General features: G+C 49.0%; 1 protein-coding gene across 1 annotated transcript in view; it reads left to right on the top strand.

Moving 5' to 3' along the window:
* The window catches only part of TOX2 (TOX high mobility group box family member 2), a 153,996-nt gene that overhangs the window by 80,949 nt on the left and 53,903 nt on the right, over positions 1-19,144 (top strand). Inside the window, exon 3 of the mRNA XM_041419295.1 lies at positions 8,603-8,848. Coding sequence (XP_041275229.1) covers positions 8,603-8,848 — 246 coding nt within the window. The remainder of the gene's footprint in view (positions 1-8,602; positions 8,849-19,144) is intronic.

The following is a 19,144-nucleotide window of genomic DNA, read 5'->3' as shown; positions in this document are numbered from 1 at the left end:
CCCCCCAAAAAGTAAAAATTGAGTCCAATCCTTTTTTTTTTTTTTTTTTTTTTTTTTTTTTTTCTTGTGTGTGAACTGAAATTTTCTGCTCCCTGTGGGTATTGTTCCCTTCATAGCCCCTTCCTGCTGAGCACCACACCACAGCCTTCCCTTTGCCACTGTGGCAACTTCCCAAGGACATCCAAGGTTATTAGGACAAGCAAGGATGTTTAGGACCCTCTGTGGAAAAATGGTTTTATGAAACACACATTTTTGTAAAATGCATAGAGGGGAGACCTTTCTGAGCTGTCAGATTTGGGTGTGAAACCATCCAGGCTTTGGGAAGAGCTGTGGCTCCAGGACTGCATGGGATTGCCAGGAGATGGGAGGTCAGCTGCTGTAAAGTTTAAAGTACAAACATCCTCCTGATTCAAAGGTGAAGCCATCCAAAAGAGCTGGGATTGAGCTGGGCATGGATTTGTGCTGCAGTTGTAGTGTAGAGTCTGCATCAGAGCAATGCCCATGGAGTGGGGAGGTGGGGGTTTGATCTTTGGGACAACCAGCACTTGCTTGGGGTTTTTGAAGAGAAGAAGCTTTGCTCTGGGGACAGGCTGGGAGAGCTGGGGGTGCTCACCTGGAGAAGAGAAGGATCCACTGAGACCTTAGAGCCCCTTCCAGGGCCCAGAGGGGCTCCAGGAGAGCTGGAGAGGGACTGGGGACAAGGTCATGGAATGACAGTACAAGGGGGAATGGCTTCTCACTGCCACAGGGCTGGGTTAGATGGTATATTGGGAAGGAATTCTTCCCTGTGAGGGTGGGCAGGCCCTGGCACAGGGGGCCCAGAGCAGCTGGGGCTGCCCCTAGATCCCTGGCAGTATCCAAGGCCAGGCTGGACAGGGCTTGGAACAGCCTGGGATAGTGGCAGGGGTCCCTGCCTGTGTCAGAGGGTTTTGAAAAAGATGGGCTTTAAGGGCCTTTCCAACCATTTAGTGTTTCTATGATTTGAAGCCCCTCGACTCTGGATATGGAAGAGGATCACACACAGGAGGAAGAGCCCTCTTTCCCACAGGCTCCCTGCTGCTCTGCTGTGCCCCCAGCCTCTTGTTGAATATTGTGCAGCACTTCCAGGACACATTTCTGTTCAGGCAAGAACTCATTTTCCCTTTTCAACAGCATTCCCCTAGTCAAAAAGCTGAGCATGTGAAAATTAATGTAGCAGGGGCTAGGAACACTTCAAAGACAATTTGTAGATTGTATGTGACTGACTGTTAATAAATACTTCTTTCCAGTATTTATCCACCTCTCCCCACATAATTCATTGACCCTGGCATTCACACAGATCTCTGTGTGTGAGGATGAGGCAAATCAATTTCCATTCCTAAGACCCAGAGCTGCTGACGCAGAAAATCAGCACTGCTTCACTTCTTGGCACGGGGCTTTGGGAATCCCAGGTGTGAACAGGAGCCCTCTGCCATCCCTGCCTGCAGAAGGGGTGATGGAAGGGAAAACCCCCCTGCTGACCCCACAGCAAGCACCCATCCATTCCTGTGCTGGCCCCAGAGCATTTCTCTGGAGTTTGCAATGTGCCAAGGGACTTCCACTTTCTCCTGCCACCTCACATGATATTTCTGTCCCCGTGGCTTCAGTGCCATGAGATGAGCAGAAAACCCCGCTGGTTTCTGTGCTGGAGAAATGTATCAAAATCCCCTTGCAAATAGGATTGTGCCTGGGTGGGCAGTGGGAGAGGAGACCAAAGGCTTTTGAGGAAATACAGGCAGCTGGTCCTCAGGAAGCTTGGATTTTACCTTTTGCCTTGTGTTGGACTCTTTCTGTGGCTCAAGGTGTTCTCTCAACCTGGTGATCCTTGCAGTTGCTGTGACCAGTGGCACATTTGAGATGTGTGTAAGGAATAGGGAATGTGTCTGTATGGCACATCCTGCTGTGTGCTTCTCTGTCTCCTGACTCCCTCTGACACATCATCCAGCTTTGGATGAATCAAGATACCCCCAAAACCCCCTGGCTGCTTGTCTGCAGCTCTTTCCCTCTGTGGTGCTGGTGGGAGAGTGATCTCCCTGGGATTGGGGTCCTGCTGGGAGTGGGATGGGGGGATTGCCATCACAGCTCGTGGCATGGGGTGGGCACCCCGTAACCTCTGTGTGCTCCTTGTGCTCACCAGGAGCCAGGCTGTAGCACCTCTCAGCCTCACAAACATCAGTCTTTTCCTCACTTTGCAGACTTGCCAGGCTGGTTTGGGTCTCTTTAGACCCATCTCATCTCTAAAGTGTCAGGAGTGTCACTGAGCTTTTGCATCAGCTTCAGGAAAAACCCAGTCAGACGAGGGATGACACAGAGTCCATGGTGGTTTGTGTCACCTGGATAGATTGCAGCAGCCTCCCTATTTCCTTGTACCTTCCCAAGAACAAATGTTCTCTCTCAGGCTCGCATTTACCGTTGAATGCTTTTTGACAGGGCAAATATTTACCTGCAATAATACTACAAATCTTGATCCTTCTCACTGTGAAGAACATTTCCCTGAATCAATGCTTGGCTGCAACTCCTGGATCTTCGGGGATAATCACACAGAACATGACTCAGTGCAGAATTGGGGTCGCTGGACATTTGCCATGCTGCCAAGGAGGAGAATGGTTTCCCAGGTGCTTGGTCAAGCCATGTCCTCTGTGATTAACACCAACATGCAGTGCAGAGATGGTGCTGCCTGGCTGTGGAGTGTTTTGTAAAGGAGGACAGGAGGGGAAAGGCAGGAGGAAGCTAAAGGCATCAGTTATAGACATGCTCAGCACTTGTTCCTCCCTCCTGAGTCACCTGCATGAGCATCTGCAGTGTTTTTTGGAACATGGCTTTGGCTGGGTCACAGCTGCTCCCTAAGAGCTGTGTGACATTCAGACATCTGGATGTCCCTTGGCCCATCCTCCTCTTTGCTGCAGTGCTGGGAATGCTCCCCAGGCTCAGGGGGCTCTGTTATGGGATGGCTGGTGGAGCTTGCTGGGCTTTGGCTTCATTGACAGTCCAGGAGGAGGTGCAGCACAGGAGCCAAAGGTGAAGCAGCAGCAGCATCAAGGGTGGCTTTGGGTCCATGGCAGAGGGTGAGCAGGGTCACTGTGCCCATCAGGCCACAAGCCCCAGATGTGCTCTGTGTTTGCAGCAGAGGAGCCACCTGCCATGGACAGACATGTCCCCAGAGCTGCCTCCCACCTGAGAGCCCTCTCCTGCAGGTCCTGGACGTTTGGGATGCCTCCTGTCCATCTCTGCCTCCCTCTCCTGAAAGGCAGCATGGAGAACAGCAAGTCTGGGAGATCTTGGCAGGTTGTCCCTGTGGTGGGGGGACATTGCAGCACTGGCAGGAGACCACACTGGGGTGTCTCCAAGACCTGCAGGTGACCTTGGCAGCTCAGCAGTGGGGCCTGGCTGTGCAGGCCAGCCCCTGCTCTTGCAAGGCCTTCAGGAATTCTGCCTTTCCTCTCAAATGATCCCAAATATCATGTCCCCAGCCCCTGAGCTGGGGCTGGAAGCAGCCAGTTCTGACTCCTCTTGGTCCTGGACATGGCCTGGGTGTCACCTTGCCAGGAACCAGAGCCTCTCTCCCCATTACAACCCCCCACATCACTTCCCCTCCAGCTCTCTGTCTTCCAACCCTGAATCTGCTGTTGGATGGAGATGGTGCAGGGACCCCTGCTCAGATTTGAATTTCAAGATGGAAAAAGTGTTTTAAAATACAATTTTGCTGCTGCTGGAGGTTGGTTGTACCTGGTGTGATGCCATCCTGTGCAAGCATGGGGCAGAACCAGGTTTATGAGGTGCTGAGGCCCTGGCACAGGGTGCTCAGAGCAGCTGTGGCTGCCCCTGGATCCCTGGCAGTGCCCAAGGCCAGGCTGGACAGGGCTTGGATCCACCTGGGATAGTGGAAGGTGTCCTTGCCCACGGCAGGAGGTTTGGAATGAGATGATCCTTCAGGTCTCTTCCCAGACTATTTTATGATTCTGTGATAACCCTGGGGCCGTGCTCAGGGCAGTTGGATCCTGTACAACCCCTACAGCTGGTGCACAGGGATACCCTGGCTGAGGGCAAGGAGAGGGGCACTCAGAGGAGGGGCACTGTCCCCTCTGTGACAGGGCCAGGCTCCATCCTGTGTCTCCACCCCACTGCAGGGCTTCCCTGCTCCAAGCAGCCCCTGCATCTGCCCGGCAGCACCAGCCACGAGAGGGTTTGCAAGAAGAGGCTTGTTGTTTCAGCTGATTTCAGTGTTTTAATTTGAAGAGGAATAATGTGTAATCACAACAACTGTCATCTGTTTGACAGTGGAAAATCCTCGATGCCTTTTTGTGCACAGTAAATGGGCAGCCATTCAGCAGCACGAGCTGCTCCCCGCTCGGAGTCCTGGTGGGATGAATGGCTTCAGACCAGCCCGCTAATCTAATTTGTAATGTATCCTTAGAACGTATAATTGGCTGTTTAATTTAATTCAAATTAACATAAGAATGGGAAATATAATCTGCCACAGAGCCCACATGGTGGTGGAGAGGAGCTGGGTGTTGCTGCAGAGGGGTTGAGGGGACGGCTCTGTGCCCACCGAGTGAGACCACTCCTTGTGAGGACAGAGTGTCACTGTGGACACGTCAACGCGCTCTTTTTGTGACAATAAATCACCCCCTTCCCCAGCTTCTGAGAGTCTGCATGCCTCATCTCCCTTCCTTATCTCTCTGACCATCAATTTCAAGCACACCAGAGTGAGGGCAGCCTGCTCTGGGAAGCTGGGTAGCACAGGGTGTGAAAGCTGGCAGGCGCCGACGCTGATTATGTTGATTGGATATTGTCTAATCTGATTTTGATTGTGTACAGCTTTGATTGTAATTTTGATACGTCTGCAAAATGCTGTAGCTATTCGGAAAGCTTTGTGATTTAAACAGGTCTCTTTTTTTTTTTTCTTTTCTCTTTTTTTCCCCCCCTGGGTTGAATAGAACAGAGGCAGAAACGTGCCTGGGGGTGAGCAGGGTGCTGGGGCTTTGGCATCCTGTACAAAACCACCTCAAAGCCCTTGGGTGAGCTGCTCTGCAGCAACACAGGGGACTCGTAGTTTTGAAGAGAGCTTTAGGAAACTTTGAGTGGGTTTTACATAATTTAGTTAAGTACAGCAAAGCCACTTGCTTATATACCTGATACCAAAATAAACCAGTTGGAGGAACAAGTTTGCTGTGCGCTGATTTATTTAAATCCCTTTCTGTAAAGCATGGAGAGAAATCCTCTTAAATAACTGGGAAAGAATCAGTGTACCTCGAGGAGCGTAGCCCAAATGGAAACCCAGCTACGAGATGTATTAAATGGGATCTCTCCGTCTGTCTTGAGTACATCCCTCAGCCCACTGCTTCCCTGTATCATAACAATGACAGACAGAAGCTGCCTGGAAGAAGAGCTGGGCTTGAATTTTCCCCGAACAGTAACAGTGGGTACAGAGCTGTCATGGCCCAGGCTCTCTCTTGTGTTTCAGTCCTGCTCCTGTTTCCCCACAGCCAGTGGAAGTCAGATATGCAGAACCTGCTCTTGAATACAGAATCATCAAATGGGTTGGGTTGGAGGGACCTAGAGGCTCATCTCATTCTAATTCCGTGCCATGGGCATTGTCCCAGGTTGCTCCAAGCCCTGTCCAGCCTGGCCTTGGGCACTTCCAGGGATCCAGGGGCAGCCACAGCTTCTCTGGGCACCCTGTGCCAGGGCCTGCCCACCCTCACAGGGAAGGATTTCTTCCCAGTATCTAACCCTGCCCTCTTTCAGTGTGAAGCCACTGCTCTTCTTCCATCTCTCCAGCTCTTGGAGTCCCTTTAGGCCCTGGAAGGGGCTCTGAGCTCTCCCTGGAGCCTTCTCCAGGCTGAAAAACCCCAGTTCTCCAGAGCAGAGGGGCTCCAGCCCTTGGAGCATCTCCATGGCTTCCTGGAGCTCCAGCAGTTCCGTGTCCTTCTCCCAGAGCTGCAGGCAGCCCCACAGGTGGGCTGTGCTGAGAGGGGAGCAGAGGGGCAGGGTCCCCTCGCTGCCCTGCTGCCCACGTGTGGGTGAGCCTGGCACATGGGGGCTCTGCCTGCCAGGGCACAGGACTGGCTTCTGCCCAGCCTTTCCTCCACCACAGTCCCCAGGTCCTTTTCTCACAGGGCTCTTCTCAATATTCACCTCTCCTGGTCTGTACTGCCTGGATGGCCCCGGCACAGGAGCAGCTCCTTGACCTTGGACTTGTTGAACCTCATTAAGTTCCTGTGGCCACACTTGTCCAGTTTGTCCAGGTTCCCCTGGATGTGATCCTGTCCTTCTGCTTTTTTTGTTCCTTTCTGCAGCGTGGTGAGAGGTGTGGGCTCAGTTTAGCAGAGGATGAGCCTCTTCCAGCCCCAGCCGTGGGGTGAGGCAGGAGTGGCCCCTGCTCTGACACCCACAGAGCCATGGTCCTCCCTGGCAGTGCCCTTTCACCAACCCACAGATCCCTCCTTGCTCCCTGCTGCCTCTCCCACTGACTTCTGTGCTCCAGTTAAACACAGGCTTTATTTTATTTCATTAAGGACTTTCTCCCCACAGTCTGTGGTGATGAAGAGCACAAATCCCGGGGTGAGCTCTGGGACAATGGATTATTAAAGCCTACAGTGCTTAACTGGTTTTTTAACATCTAGGGTTTTGCTCTTAAATCAAGTATTAAGTCCAAATCCAACCATGAAACTAGGCGATCTGGGAAATTCAGCTTTAGCATGTGTGTAATGCTATAGCTAATCAGAATTTCATATGCTATAATAATAGGTGAAACAGTAGATGTTTAGAATAAGCCTCCTCTGCCAGAGACTCATTATATTCTGTGTTGGCAATTAATAATTTTGGATATATTCACATGTTATGAAGAAAAAATGGTTTTGTCTGAAGTGAAAATGATTGCACAGGTGCGATAACATATTTTTATATAAATGAGAATGCTTAGAACAAGCTATGAGAAAACATGGGGAGCAGACAGAGTTCCAACATCTCTGCATGTCTGTGTCACCTCGAGGGAGTGTTAGTAGGGAGGTGAGGCAATGCTTTTCCAGATGAAGTTTGGGAGGGGATATAAGGAAGGATAAATCTCCATATGTGGTGGAGTCATGCAGGCTTTCTTTAAAGGGTTTTTTTTAAGTGATGGCTGTGTTTCCAAATCCCCCTCCCTGGCTGTAGCTTCTGTGCTGGAGTTTTTTAGGATTCTGAGGAGTTAGGATGAGAGAGAATGGGTTTTACCTGACAGAGGGCAGGGTTAGATTAGATGTTAGGGGAAAATGCTTTACTGTGAGGGTGGGCAGGCCTTGGCACAGGGTGCCCAGAGAAGCTGTGGCTACCCCTGGATCCCTGGAAGTGCCCAAGGCCAGGCTGGACAGGGCTTGGAGCAGCCTGGGACAGTGGAAGGTGTCCCTGTGCCAGGGATGGAACTGGATGGGCTTTAACATCCCTTGTTACCCAAACTGTTCCATAATTCTCTGAATTGTGATCGTAAGTAATTGTTATTTCTACAGCTCTAATTCTCACAAAAGCTCTTAAAAATACCAGCAGTAGGCTGAGAGCTGATGGGTGCCCAGAGAGAGACTTTGACCTAGGAAGGCAGCAGGCAGCCATGCCCTTCCATGGCTGTGGTCCAGGTGTGGGAGTTTCTGCTGAGGTTTTTGGGGCTCAGAGATGAGCAGGGATGCAGTGAGGGAGCAGTGAGCAAGGGGATGCCTCAAGGGGCTCCATGGTGTGTTCCTGATGGATGGAGCAGTGCTGCCACACTCACACCCTGGCTCCTACCTTGTTACAACCTGGTGTGCAGAACTGGAGGTGCCTTTGTTATCACAACAAACCCATTTCCACTGGAATCTGTACTTCTTAGAGAAATAAACATTTTTATTTGCCAAAACAGCGAGGCAGTGATGATTTGCAGAAAAAGGACTTTACAATTAAAAATTGTAAATCAGGTATGTTTTATTGCAACTGGGTCAGATGGGGGAGTATTTCCACCTAAGACATGGATGGTATTTCCACCAAAGACATGTGTGCCTGGTGAGACAGGTTTCAGATCTAAATACACACTGACCCCCCCAAGCCCACACCTCCCTGCCTGCCCATTCCCTGCCCTGTGTTGGGTGGTGCCAGACCTCCTGGTGGTCCTGGGTGGGCATCTTTGATGAAGTAACATCATCTTCCTCAATGTTCTTTCTTCTGGGCAGGCACAGTGGAGGTTTGGCTTTCTCTCAGGTCAGTTTGTTCTGGCCAAAACCAGGAGCCTGGTTCTTGCTGGCTCCTTAAGCAAAAGGTTCTGCTTTGTGGGTTTCAACAATACATAAGTCTTGCTTTACTGAGTTTTCTTATCTTTATGGTCTTTACCTAGCAACTAAATTCTTATGTGTTCTGTCAAGTTATCTCTACCTAGCAAGTTATATTCCTGTTGCAAACTGTGTTCTGTACTTTTGCAAATCTGTTAAATAAGCAAATTGGTTAAATAAATTTGTTAAACATATTTCTGTTATTTCAATATATTTCTGTTTTCCTCCACCTGCCTAAGTACATTATATGCTTCTAAAAATCTGCACTTTTCATACATATCAGTGACAAAAATGTCTCTTTGGTGTTTCAGACGTACAACAGTCAGAATGAGAACAACGAGGACTACGAGATCCCTCCCATAACGCCTCCCAACCTCCCCGACCCGTCCCTCCTGCACTTAGTGGACCATGAAACTGGATACCACTCGCTGTGCCACAGCCTCCCTCCCAACAGCCTGATCCCAGCCTATCCCTACCAGAACATGGACCTGCCGGCCATCATGGTGTCCAACATGTTGAGCCAGGATGGGCACCTCCTCTCCAGCCAGCTGCCCACGGTCAGTGCCTCTGCCCCCCCTCTGCCTTTCCTCCAAAGCACTCTGTGTTTCAGTGAGGGAGCTGAGCAGGGGAAGGTGTTGGTGGTGAGCTATTTGCCATGAGGGGTGGGAGGAGCTGGGGAGTGAGTGTGGTCACCTGGTGAAACTCATGGTGGCAGTTTCATGCTTCGTTTGGTGTCCTCCTGAGCCTCGTTAACCACTCAGGATCAGGGCAAAGGGTTTTCCCCCCCTGTGTGGAACATTCTCCTGTTGCCTTTTCCCCCAGTTTGGAAATGAAGCTCAAGATCATTTTAGTAAGGAGGTAATATTTTGGGGGTTGGTCTCTTTCTCCAGGCAACATTGACAGAAGCAGAGCACACAGCCTCAAGCTGCACCAAGGGAAATTCAGGTTGGATATTAGGAAAATGTTTTGCATGGAAGGAGTGATAAAGTTCTGGAATGGCTGTCCGGGGAGGTGGTGCAGTCCCTATCCCTGGGTGTGTTTAACAAAGCCTGGATGTGGCACTGGGTGCCAGGGTTTAGTTGGGGTGTTGGGGCTGGGTTGGAATCGATGGTCTTGAAGGTCTCTTCCAACTTGCTCATTCTGTGAATATAAAAGTGGATTTTTATTTAAAAGTTTTGGGGGCAGTCATGGAAAGATGTCCACAAAAGTACATTTTTATAGGTTTTAGGAAATTAGCATAATTGACAAAAAGCACAAATTAGGAGCACAAGTGGTGAGGCAATTCCCCCCCAGGTCAAGCGCCTTCTCTGGAGTCCCCCCTTGGCAATGGCTGTTCTCTGTCCATGAAATGCATCTCCAGGAGTTGTTCTCAGCCTTGGTTCCCAGGAAGAACCAAGACAGAACTGGGGTCTTGTACCCCCCAGGGCTTGGAGCTCTGGAATTGGTTTTGGTTTTCTGTCTTGGAAAAGGCCATGAAAAATTACTGGGGAAAACTAGTTGCTAATACAGTAGGTGACAGAGCTACAAATACATGTGTGAAGAATACAGAAAACGTATAAAAGAAAAAAAGGCAAAACCAAAAGGACATCACTCCTTGAACCAAGTGAAGTGCATGTGCGCCATCCCCCATAGCAAGGTGGCCAGCCAAAGCCCCAGTGTCCTTCCTCTTCCTCCCTGTCACCCCTGCCAGGGTGGCACCAGCAGGAGGAGCACGGATGCTCCCTGAAGGGAAAGCTCTCCTATTGATTTCAGGAGGAACAGGATCCCTCCCTGCTCTCACAAACTCCAACTGCTCCCGGCTCACGCCGTGGGAAGGGGATACCTTGCAAAGTTTCAAATGACTCGTGCAGGGATAAACAAGGCAGGGATAATGAAGTAAAGTGAGGCTCTGGGAAGAAACTCCAGGGCTGATTAGAGCTTACAGTGCTTCTGCATCAGCAGCACTGAGGAAAGGTTGTGGCTTGATTTTGACAGTGATATTGAATTAATACTGCTGCTGCTTAATACCATTTTCCTCTCCAGCAGCTTCAGCCCCGTGGTTGGTTTTGGACGTTGTTTCTCTCTAAGCTCATTGATTTTGAATGACATTGATATCAAACAGAGTTAATTTTACTTAAAGAGCTGGCTGGAGCCTGACCCTGCCTAGCTGGGGAACGCTTGGTGTTGATTGCTTCAATAGATAAGGGTCTGAAAGGTAGTGATATTTAAATATTTAAATGGGATATTATCTCTTGGTCTAGGAAAATCCCAAGGCTTTCTAAAGTCCTGATGAGTCTCTGAGTTTCATTGTTGGTGTGTTTAAGAGAAATATCATGTTCTGCCTATCAATATTGAACTGAGGCATATTTCTATGGAATTAAATATTACTGAGAGTTCTGTGTTACCTTTTAGGTTCTTAGGTGATTAAAACATTCATTTCTGAGACAGAAAGAGTCAATTTCAGATGAAATATTTTTCCCTGGTTTAATTTAAAGCACAGCCCCTTTGCCTGACCCCTATTTTCATAACACGATAATTTTATCCCATGTTGATTGTCTCATTTTTGAGAGGTGATATTGCACTTATAAATCACTTTCTAAAATACCTAAAGAAAAAAAGAAGAGGGGGATTTATTAAGCAGCTTCTCTGAGTCTGAAATAATTTATTTTGGAGTAGTCCTTGGGAAATGTTCTCTTTCTTACTTTATGGTACTGTTTTACAAATGCAGCTTGGTGACAATAAATCAGGGCCAAGCCACAGAAGATAAGAAGGGGACTTAGTGGGCTGTAAATGTAGAATAGAGAGATTAAGATTTGTTTGCCCCTTACCATGAAAATAAAAAAAGTCCAGTGAACCTTGAATTTCCCAGCTGAGAGTGAACTGAAACTGTTCAGTTTTGGAAACCCCCGGGGCTGTGTTACATCTTCAGAGGTCCCAGCAGCAAAGGGGTCAGGGAGTGAGCTGTGCTGCAGTTTTAGGTCAGAATTAAATCCTGCCTTACCCTCCCATCAAAGCCTTTTTTCCACTGAAGGGTAACACCTTCTATCCCTTTTGGTGAGGAATTATTGAATTTGTATGGATATCAGTGGCAGGAAGGAAGGATGAATTTGACTCCATGTTCTCAGAAGGCTAATTTATTACTTTATGATATTATATTAAAGAATACTATGTACTAAAGAATACAGAAAGGATACTTACAGAATGCTAAAAAGATAATAATGAAAACTGGTGACTCTCTCCAGAGTCCTGACACAGCCTGGCCCTGATTGGCCAAAGAGTGAAAACAACTCACAGCAGAACCCAGTGAAACAATCACCTGTGGGTAAACAATCCCCAAACACATTCCACATGAGCACAACACAGGAGAAGCAAATGAGATAAGAATTGTTTTCCTTTTTCTCTGAGGCTTCTCAGCTTCCCAGGAGAAAAATCCTGGGCAAAGGGATTTTTCCAGAGAATGTGAATGCCACAGGGAATCCAGTCTCCCTTTGTTGCAGCACCAGCCCACGATGGCAGTGCTGGCCCCAGAGCACACCTGCAGCTCCTGTGGGTGCTGAGGGAGCAGCACGTGCACATCAGGGCACAGAAGAATCCTGGACAGAAAGAACACTTTAAACTCATCTGGTTAATACCTAACAGCCCCTTCCAGTGCCTAAAGCGGCTCCAGGAGAGCTGGAGAGGGACTGGGGACATGGGCTGGAGAGACAAGACACAGGGAATGGCTCCCACTGGCACAGGCTGCCCTGGATCCCTGGCAGTGCCCAAGGCCAGGTTGGATGGGGCTTGGAGCAGCCTGGGACAGTGGAAGGTGTCCCTGCCATGGTGTTGGAATTAGATTATTTTTAAGGTCTCTTCAAACCCAACCCATTCTGTTTGCCAACACTTCCAGAAAGAGAGGGATTATTTCACCCAGGTAGGGATGGGAGGCCAGTCTGGGAGTGAGCCCTGCCTGCTCAGGGCTCAGGGGAGGTGAGCTCAACATGCAGAGGTTTTGGGTTTGTTCCAGGACCAGCACTGCTGATGCAAATGCTGGAGCTGGAGCCTCTCTCCTCCCTGCTGCTCTCTGCTGTAGCTCACACAGGTTTTTGCACACACAGCTATTTCCTGCTTTGGTTGCCATGTCTGTGTGTTTGAATACAATGAGAAACAACAAGTAATTCATGGTAAAATGTTTTGACATTGGCCAGACTTTTACTCTAAAAATGTAACTTGAGCTTAGGATTTTTTTTAAGTCAAAATGAAAAAAAATGAACAAATCTCTAACTGCTGATAAGACATGAGCCAGGAATCACCAAGAACCATAGGACTGGTATTTTTTCCTGAGAGCTCAGAAGTGAATAAAGAAAATCCAGCTGCAGGTTGCTGTCCCCTGTGTGTGTGTCTTGTCCTGGGATGTCCTACATTTCCCTCAGACTGCATTAAACCTCCCAGCACCTCTCAAGGATTACCCTACTGCTCCCATTGTGCAGGTGACCAACCCAAGGTCACCTGGGAGGGAGTTCAATCAGCAGAGAAATTCCCATGGCAGGAGTGAAGGAGGATTTGCTGAGTGCCAAGCCCTGCTCCTGGCTCCAGCTCACCCATGGGCTGCCAGATGGAGAGCCTGGTTTGAGCAAAGCAGCTCTGCCCTCATGGGGAAACCCCAAATCCAGCATCCCTCTGTTTGCTCATCCCTTCAGCAGCAGCACCCAGAGCACCCTCCGCACCAGCACTTGGATCTGCCCAGGGACCAGCTCCACATTTCCATGCCATGGCTCTTCACTACTCTTTCTGTCACTTCATCTCCCCTTTTTTTCCCCCCCACCCAGGAGTTTTTAGAAGGGAATGGGGTGCAGGGAGCTGCAGAACAGGGAAGCAGGGATGGGTGGAAAAAGAGATGGCACAGGATGTGATGAGTGAAGAAGTGCTGGAAGGGGTGGGGGAGGGCTGGGCAGGAGGCTCATTTGAGGAAGGTTTACTCTTTTTTTTGTTGATGACAAGAAGCAAACAGAAAATTCTTACTGCAGTGGAGTTTTCTAGTGATCTCTTTTTCTGTGGGGAAAAAAGGAAGGGAAGAGAAAGGAAAGGAAAGAGGAGGAATGGCAGGAGGGAAAGAAAGTAGGAGAAGTGTGACTGTCACTGAGAAATGGGAGTAATTAGGGAAAAGTAATCAAAGAGGAAAAAACATTTTTTCCTTGGGAAGAGAATAACTTTGCTCACTCTGAACACCTCAGCAGCAGCTGAGCCTCCCAGGGATCCACAGGGAGTCCTGCTGGGCTGGCATCACACTGGGGCTGGGATTTGGGGCTGTGGGGAAAGCAGGGGAGGGGGCAGAGATGTGCTGTGGATCAGTGGGGAGGTGGGTGAGCGCTGGGTTAAGGAGCTGCTGGGAATAAATGAGATTTCAGAGTGGATTTGGCAGAAGATTTTTGACAGAAACAAAGGACGATCAAGGTCAGAGCCCAGGAATCTCCAACGCAGCACAAATGTATTTCCATAAATATTGGATAGCAGCCAAGAGAGCTGGGGGTGCCTCTGCCTATCAGGTGGGACAGTGCTGGGGTCGGGGGAGCCAGGAGCCCCTGGCTGGGGGGACAGCACTGCCCAGAGCCCTCCAGCACTGCTCCAGGACCCCAACACTGTGCTCCCCCAAGCCTGGCCACAGGATGCACCAAGAACCAGCCACCCTGCTTCCTCCTGCTCTGCCCTGCCAGGGGCAGTGTGGGCACAGCCATGCATTTCAGCATCCTTTTGGGCATGTGCCTGGCATCCTTTTGGGTGTGTGCCTGGCATCCTTTTGGGCATGTGGCTAGCATCCTTTTGGGCGTGTGCCTGGCATCCTTTTGGGCATGTGCCTGGCATCCTTTTGGGCATGTGGCTAGCATCCTTTTGGGTGTGTGGCTGCCCCTGTGGGCCAGCATGAGCTTTGTAGGAGTTGGCTGGAGAGACTGACACCTCTCCCTGTGTCTGCCTCTTCCCATTGCTTCTCACAATGAGAGATTTTTGTGAGTCCTCTAAAGGCACTAACATTTCCTTCAGCCCACTGGGGTGCCTTTTTATGCTCACAGCAAGCTGGTGCAAGGGCAGAAAGGCTTCAGCCACAGCCTGAAAGGTTTCGTTTCAGTTTGTTGAGTGGAACGGAATTATTTGAAAAATATTGAAAATCCTCCGAGGCAAAAGGAACATCCATGGTGTAAAATGTCACATTTCCAGTGAGCTGGGGAACCTGTTTAGGTAGAAGTGAGATAGTAAAATGGTAAATGGGGGTGAATTGTAGAAGAGAGGTGAATGTCAGTCTGAAATTCCAGAAGGTTTCAGCTGACTTTGAACAGCTGCTTCCCAACACAACAGGGTTTGGTGTGGAACAGGGAGGAGAGCAGTAAAATAAACCAGCATCAACCCTGTGCCTGTGTCCCACATGAGAAATGGAAAGGAAAAGTAGCCCTTTCCCAGAGCTGGGATGGGCATTCCTAGGATGCTGTAGGCTCCAAGGACAAGCTTGGTGCTCACCAGCCTAGAGTGAGGTTGTCCTGCAGGAAGATTGCAAGGCAAGAACCCAGATTGCTCCAAACCCCATCCAGCCTGGTCTGGGACACTTCAGGGATCCAGGGGCAGCCACAGCTGCTCTGGGCAACCTGTGGCAGTTTTTACCACCCTCATTGTAAAAAACTCATTATGTCAATTAAATATTGTCAGAGAAGCCAAGTGAGCTGTGCCAGTCTTTCCTCCAGGCCGCTGGAAATCCATGATCCAGCAGGCAGAGTGGTTTACATGCTGTGGGTAAATACTTCCAATGCATCAATATTTCAGTAATTTTGAGTCACTGCCCACTAAAATAAGTTATTTTAAATAATCTGTACCCCAGTGCAGTGTACAGGGAGCATTGCCCTTCAAAGCAAGTTCCTGCTCTTCAGAAGAGCCTTTATAAATAAACAAACCAACAAGAGCATTGCTCGGGTCACCAGCAGCAAAAACTTCCCTGAGTTCCCCTTGTTTCAGTCCTGTATAAGTTTTCACTGGCAATTTTGTGTTGTGAGCTTTAAGGTTTTGACTAATTTGGCTTTCTGCTTATTAATGGTTCCGTATTTAAAAACTAAACTCCCAAACATGAGGTGGAAAATAGTAATAACACAACCCTACATGAAGGGTTCTTTGTATTAAGCAGAGCCCTGTTTGCAATTCCCTGCTAGTGTTTTTCTCAGAGGCAATAAATGAAAGAAATATGTCTTTTTAAATTTTATAAAACTCAGAAAAATGGTTTTAAACAGCTTTTCTTCACCTTCTATAATTATTTATTTTCAAACAGTCCTTCAGGGTAATGTTCCGTTTTCTTATTTCACACTCCTTTTTCTCATAAATGAACCATCACTTCAATAAATCATTATGAAAACAGAGACTAACACAAACCCTGAAAGGTTGAAAGATTTATGTAACACATTTATGTTTTCCATTTTCTCATTCTGGTACTCCACTGCTAAAGCTAAGCTAATAAAAGCTGCTATTAATATTTCTTGTTGCCTGGCAACCACTGAGAGGGAGTAATAGCTTTAGCTAGAAAAATAGATGACCGATAAGGAAAAATTCAATTCTTTTATTATCTCAAGGGAAAATGGGCTTTTACTGGAACATTATGATGTACGAGTGTGAAGTTGAATACAAAGGGTATTTTTTCAGTTGTTTTTCTATTTTTAATGAACATTATTTTACCTTCACAAACTCGTTTAAGGCATTTGCCCCACCTACTTGCGAGCTTAATTTAGCAACACCCACACACGCTTCTGGCTCTAAGTATCTGTTGGCATTTTCACTTGGAAGCCCCTTCCCTCCATGCCTCCCCCCAAACTGGAAGGCTTGGTCATAAAATTTCACTCTAGGTCGGAACCTGGGAGAGAAGATCCCCAATCAAAGAGTAAATTGTTCTTGTGTGCGCTCAGAATTTGCTTGCTCAGAGGAAGGGGCTTGGTGGAGAGGTGTTTTCTGGAGTTTGAGGTGTCGTGGCTGGGCTGTCTGTGCTCAGGGAGGGCAGGAGCCACTGCTGGTGCTGGGGGTGCCTGTGGGCAGAGTGTGCACGGACCCCTCTGGGAATACCAAGGCTGGGGATGAACAGATCAAAAACAGCCCTGGGAGGAGGACTTGGAGGTGCTGGTGGGTGAGAGCTAGACATGTCCCCACTCAGGTGAGACCCCACCTGCAGAGCTGCCCCAGCCCTGGGCCAGGACAGGGGTCCTGGAGCTACTGCAGAGAGCCCAGGGGAGGCTCCAGAGATGCTCCAAGGGCTGGAATCCCTCTGTTCTGGAGCCAGGCTGGGAGGGCTGGGGATATTCACGTGGAGAAGGATCCAAAAGGCCTCAGAGCTCCTTCCAGGGCCTAAAGGAGCCTATAAAAAATATGGGGATAGACTTTTTGACAGGGCTTGTAGCAATGGGACAAGTGGGAAACACTTCAAACTGAGAGTTGGTTTAAATTAGATATAAGGAAGATTTTACAGTGAGGGTGCTGAGGCCCTGGCACAGGGTGCCCGGAGAAGCTGTGACTGCTCCTGGATCCCTGGAAGTGCCCAAGGCCAGGCTGGACAGGGCTTGGAGCAACCTGGGACAGTGGAAGTGTCCCTGCCCATGGCAGGGGGATGGACTAGATGACCTTTAAAGGTCCATTCCAACCCAGACCATTCTACAGTTCTATGAATACAGGTCCTGTTCTGTGGGAGAGGTCCTCACTGAGTTTCCCAGTCATCCTGCACCCCAGCAGAAGCTGCCTGTGGACCAGCAGCCCCTCTTTTCACATGTCTGAGGCAGCTTCTGCGTGGTCCCTTGCCAAGTGCTGCTGTGAGAGAACTGGGGGAATGTGGGTGCCTCTCAGGACCTGGCTCTGTGAGTGCTCAGAGAGCAGCAGAGCTTGAGAGGACTGGGCTCTGCAGGAGGGCAGGGAACCTGAGGAACCAGGATGGTTGTGTGGTTGGTCTTTAGGTTCACTCATGGGTATCCCATTTCTGAGATCTGAGTAACCAGGGTGTCATGGTACACTTTTCACACAAGGGAACTGTTGTGACAGATGAGAAGCAAAGCAGATGTGGGCTTTGCTTGTAATGAAAGAATTTCTCCCTAAACAAGGGAAAGGAAGAAGACAAGGTGCCACTTGAACTGGCAGGGGGTGACTGTCACCTGCCAGGGTGGGAATCTCACATGGGAATCTGCCTTTTTTCCTGGAAACCCCTCATAAACACCTCCCTGCAGGAGAACTCCTCAGCAGGAGATCCCTTCCAACCCAAACTGTTCCAGGAGTCTATGTCCCAGAGCAAGGGGATGCACGAGAGCCTTCAGATGTGCTCTTACCCACAGCACCACGCTGTGCCTGCAGGAAGGGCCCGGTGCTGCCTTGTGCAGGCGGACCTAGAACAGAGACTGGACAGAGGTAAAGAATAAAGCAGGGATTTATTAAAAGGCCTCCATGGATCCACCTTGGGCAGCACAAGAGCCCAGCCAGGGCTGCACCCAAGATGAACCAAAATGGTCCCAAAATGCACGAGCGCTCACAGGGTCTCTCACTGTGATCAGCTCTGCTCCATTTGCAGATTGCAGTTCATTGTCCAATTCCAGCTCAGCCCCTGCACTACCATCCTGCTTGCTTTTCTCTCTTCAACCCATGTTGTTTGTGCTCTTGGGGCTGAGATTTGGGTCATTTGTCCTTGGTTCCCAGCTAGAGAAGGAATTGTTTTGTCTCCCCTCTCTGTGCAGAGAGCTCACCATCCCCTGATATGAAGTTCAGACTTATACACTAAAGCAGCACAGAATCTGAAAAATATAAAAGCTAAACCTGAGGCATCACCTGCACAGTGAACCAACTTGTGTGTGTGTGTGCGTGTGTGTAAGCCTGCAGAGTTGTCTCTGCTGCCTGCGCCCCTTTGGTTTTAGGCTGCAAACCGTGTCCCTCTCTCCCTGTACTCATCTCTTGGCCAGAAGCCAGCAGGTCCCATCCCGAGGTGCACCTGCTGCTCTCAATGAACCAGCAGCTCTTCTTCGCTGTTTGCATTGCCCCTTTTAATTATTCCATGAGAATTCATCCTCCTAAACTTTCCTTTCCTCAGAGTTGGCCACTCTGTCTCTCTGATAAGCCAGTACCCTGGGGACAGTCCCAGCAGGGAAAGTGCCATTATCAGCCATACAGTCCTCGGGGAGGGCACAGAGCGGGACAGTCCTTCTTGTTCCTTCTGTGCCTGCCTCAGCTGCCATTAAGCACTGCTGACACATTGTGCTTTGCTTTTACAGCACTTTCAGATAGCCCCGACTGCACTTAAACCTGCGCTTAAGCAAACTCGCGTGGAGCTCTAATGAGCGCGGTTTGCGTAAGGCCAGGGAGGAGGAGGAGGAGGAGGAGAGGAGGAGGAGGCTCGCTGTGAGCAGCGGCTGAGTATCAGCGGTGTAATTAAAATATCAATTACGCCGTGTTGACAGTGTGCCAAAGAACTGCCTCTCGTGTGTGCACTAAACTTAATCACTGCAAAGTCTCCTCACAAGACCTGACGCAGTCGTGGTGCCAAACACAACACGAACCCGGCCTTGCTAAAGCACGGCTGAGATATTACTTTGTGTAATGGTGCCGTGCTCCAGAGCTGGTATCGTGTTCTGGAAATTATCTTTTAATGTACAATTTGTATTGCTGAGAAATGTCACTTACTTTGCAGAACGTCTCGCCGGCGTAAAACCTAAGATTTATTCCTGTCATTTTTTTGTCTCCTCTGCCATGTTGATAATAAGAAGTCTATTTTATGTGCGTAATGCCTGTGTCAGTTTTGAAATTTGGGGTTTCATGAAAGACAGTGGTATAAATAAAACATGATATAAATTAAAAATATAGTGGGAAATAAAATCTCTGAATTACAGCAGCAGATGAGATGA

Source organism: Onychostruthus taczanowskii, unplaced genomic scaffold (assembly GCF_017590055.1).
Source record: "Onychostruthus taczanowskii isolate IOZ18803 unplaced genomic scaffold, ASM1759005v1 scaffold60, whole genome shotgun sequence".
NCBI lineage: Eukaryota > Metazoa > Chordata > Aves > Passeriformes > Passeridae > Onychostruthus > Onychostruthus taczanowskii.
The sequence above is the reverse complement of the archived record's forward strand: the minus strand, read 5'-3'. Positions and strand labels throughout refer to the sequence as shown.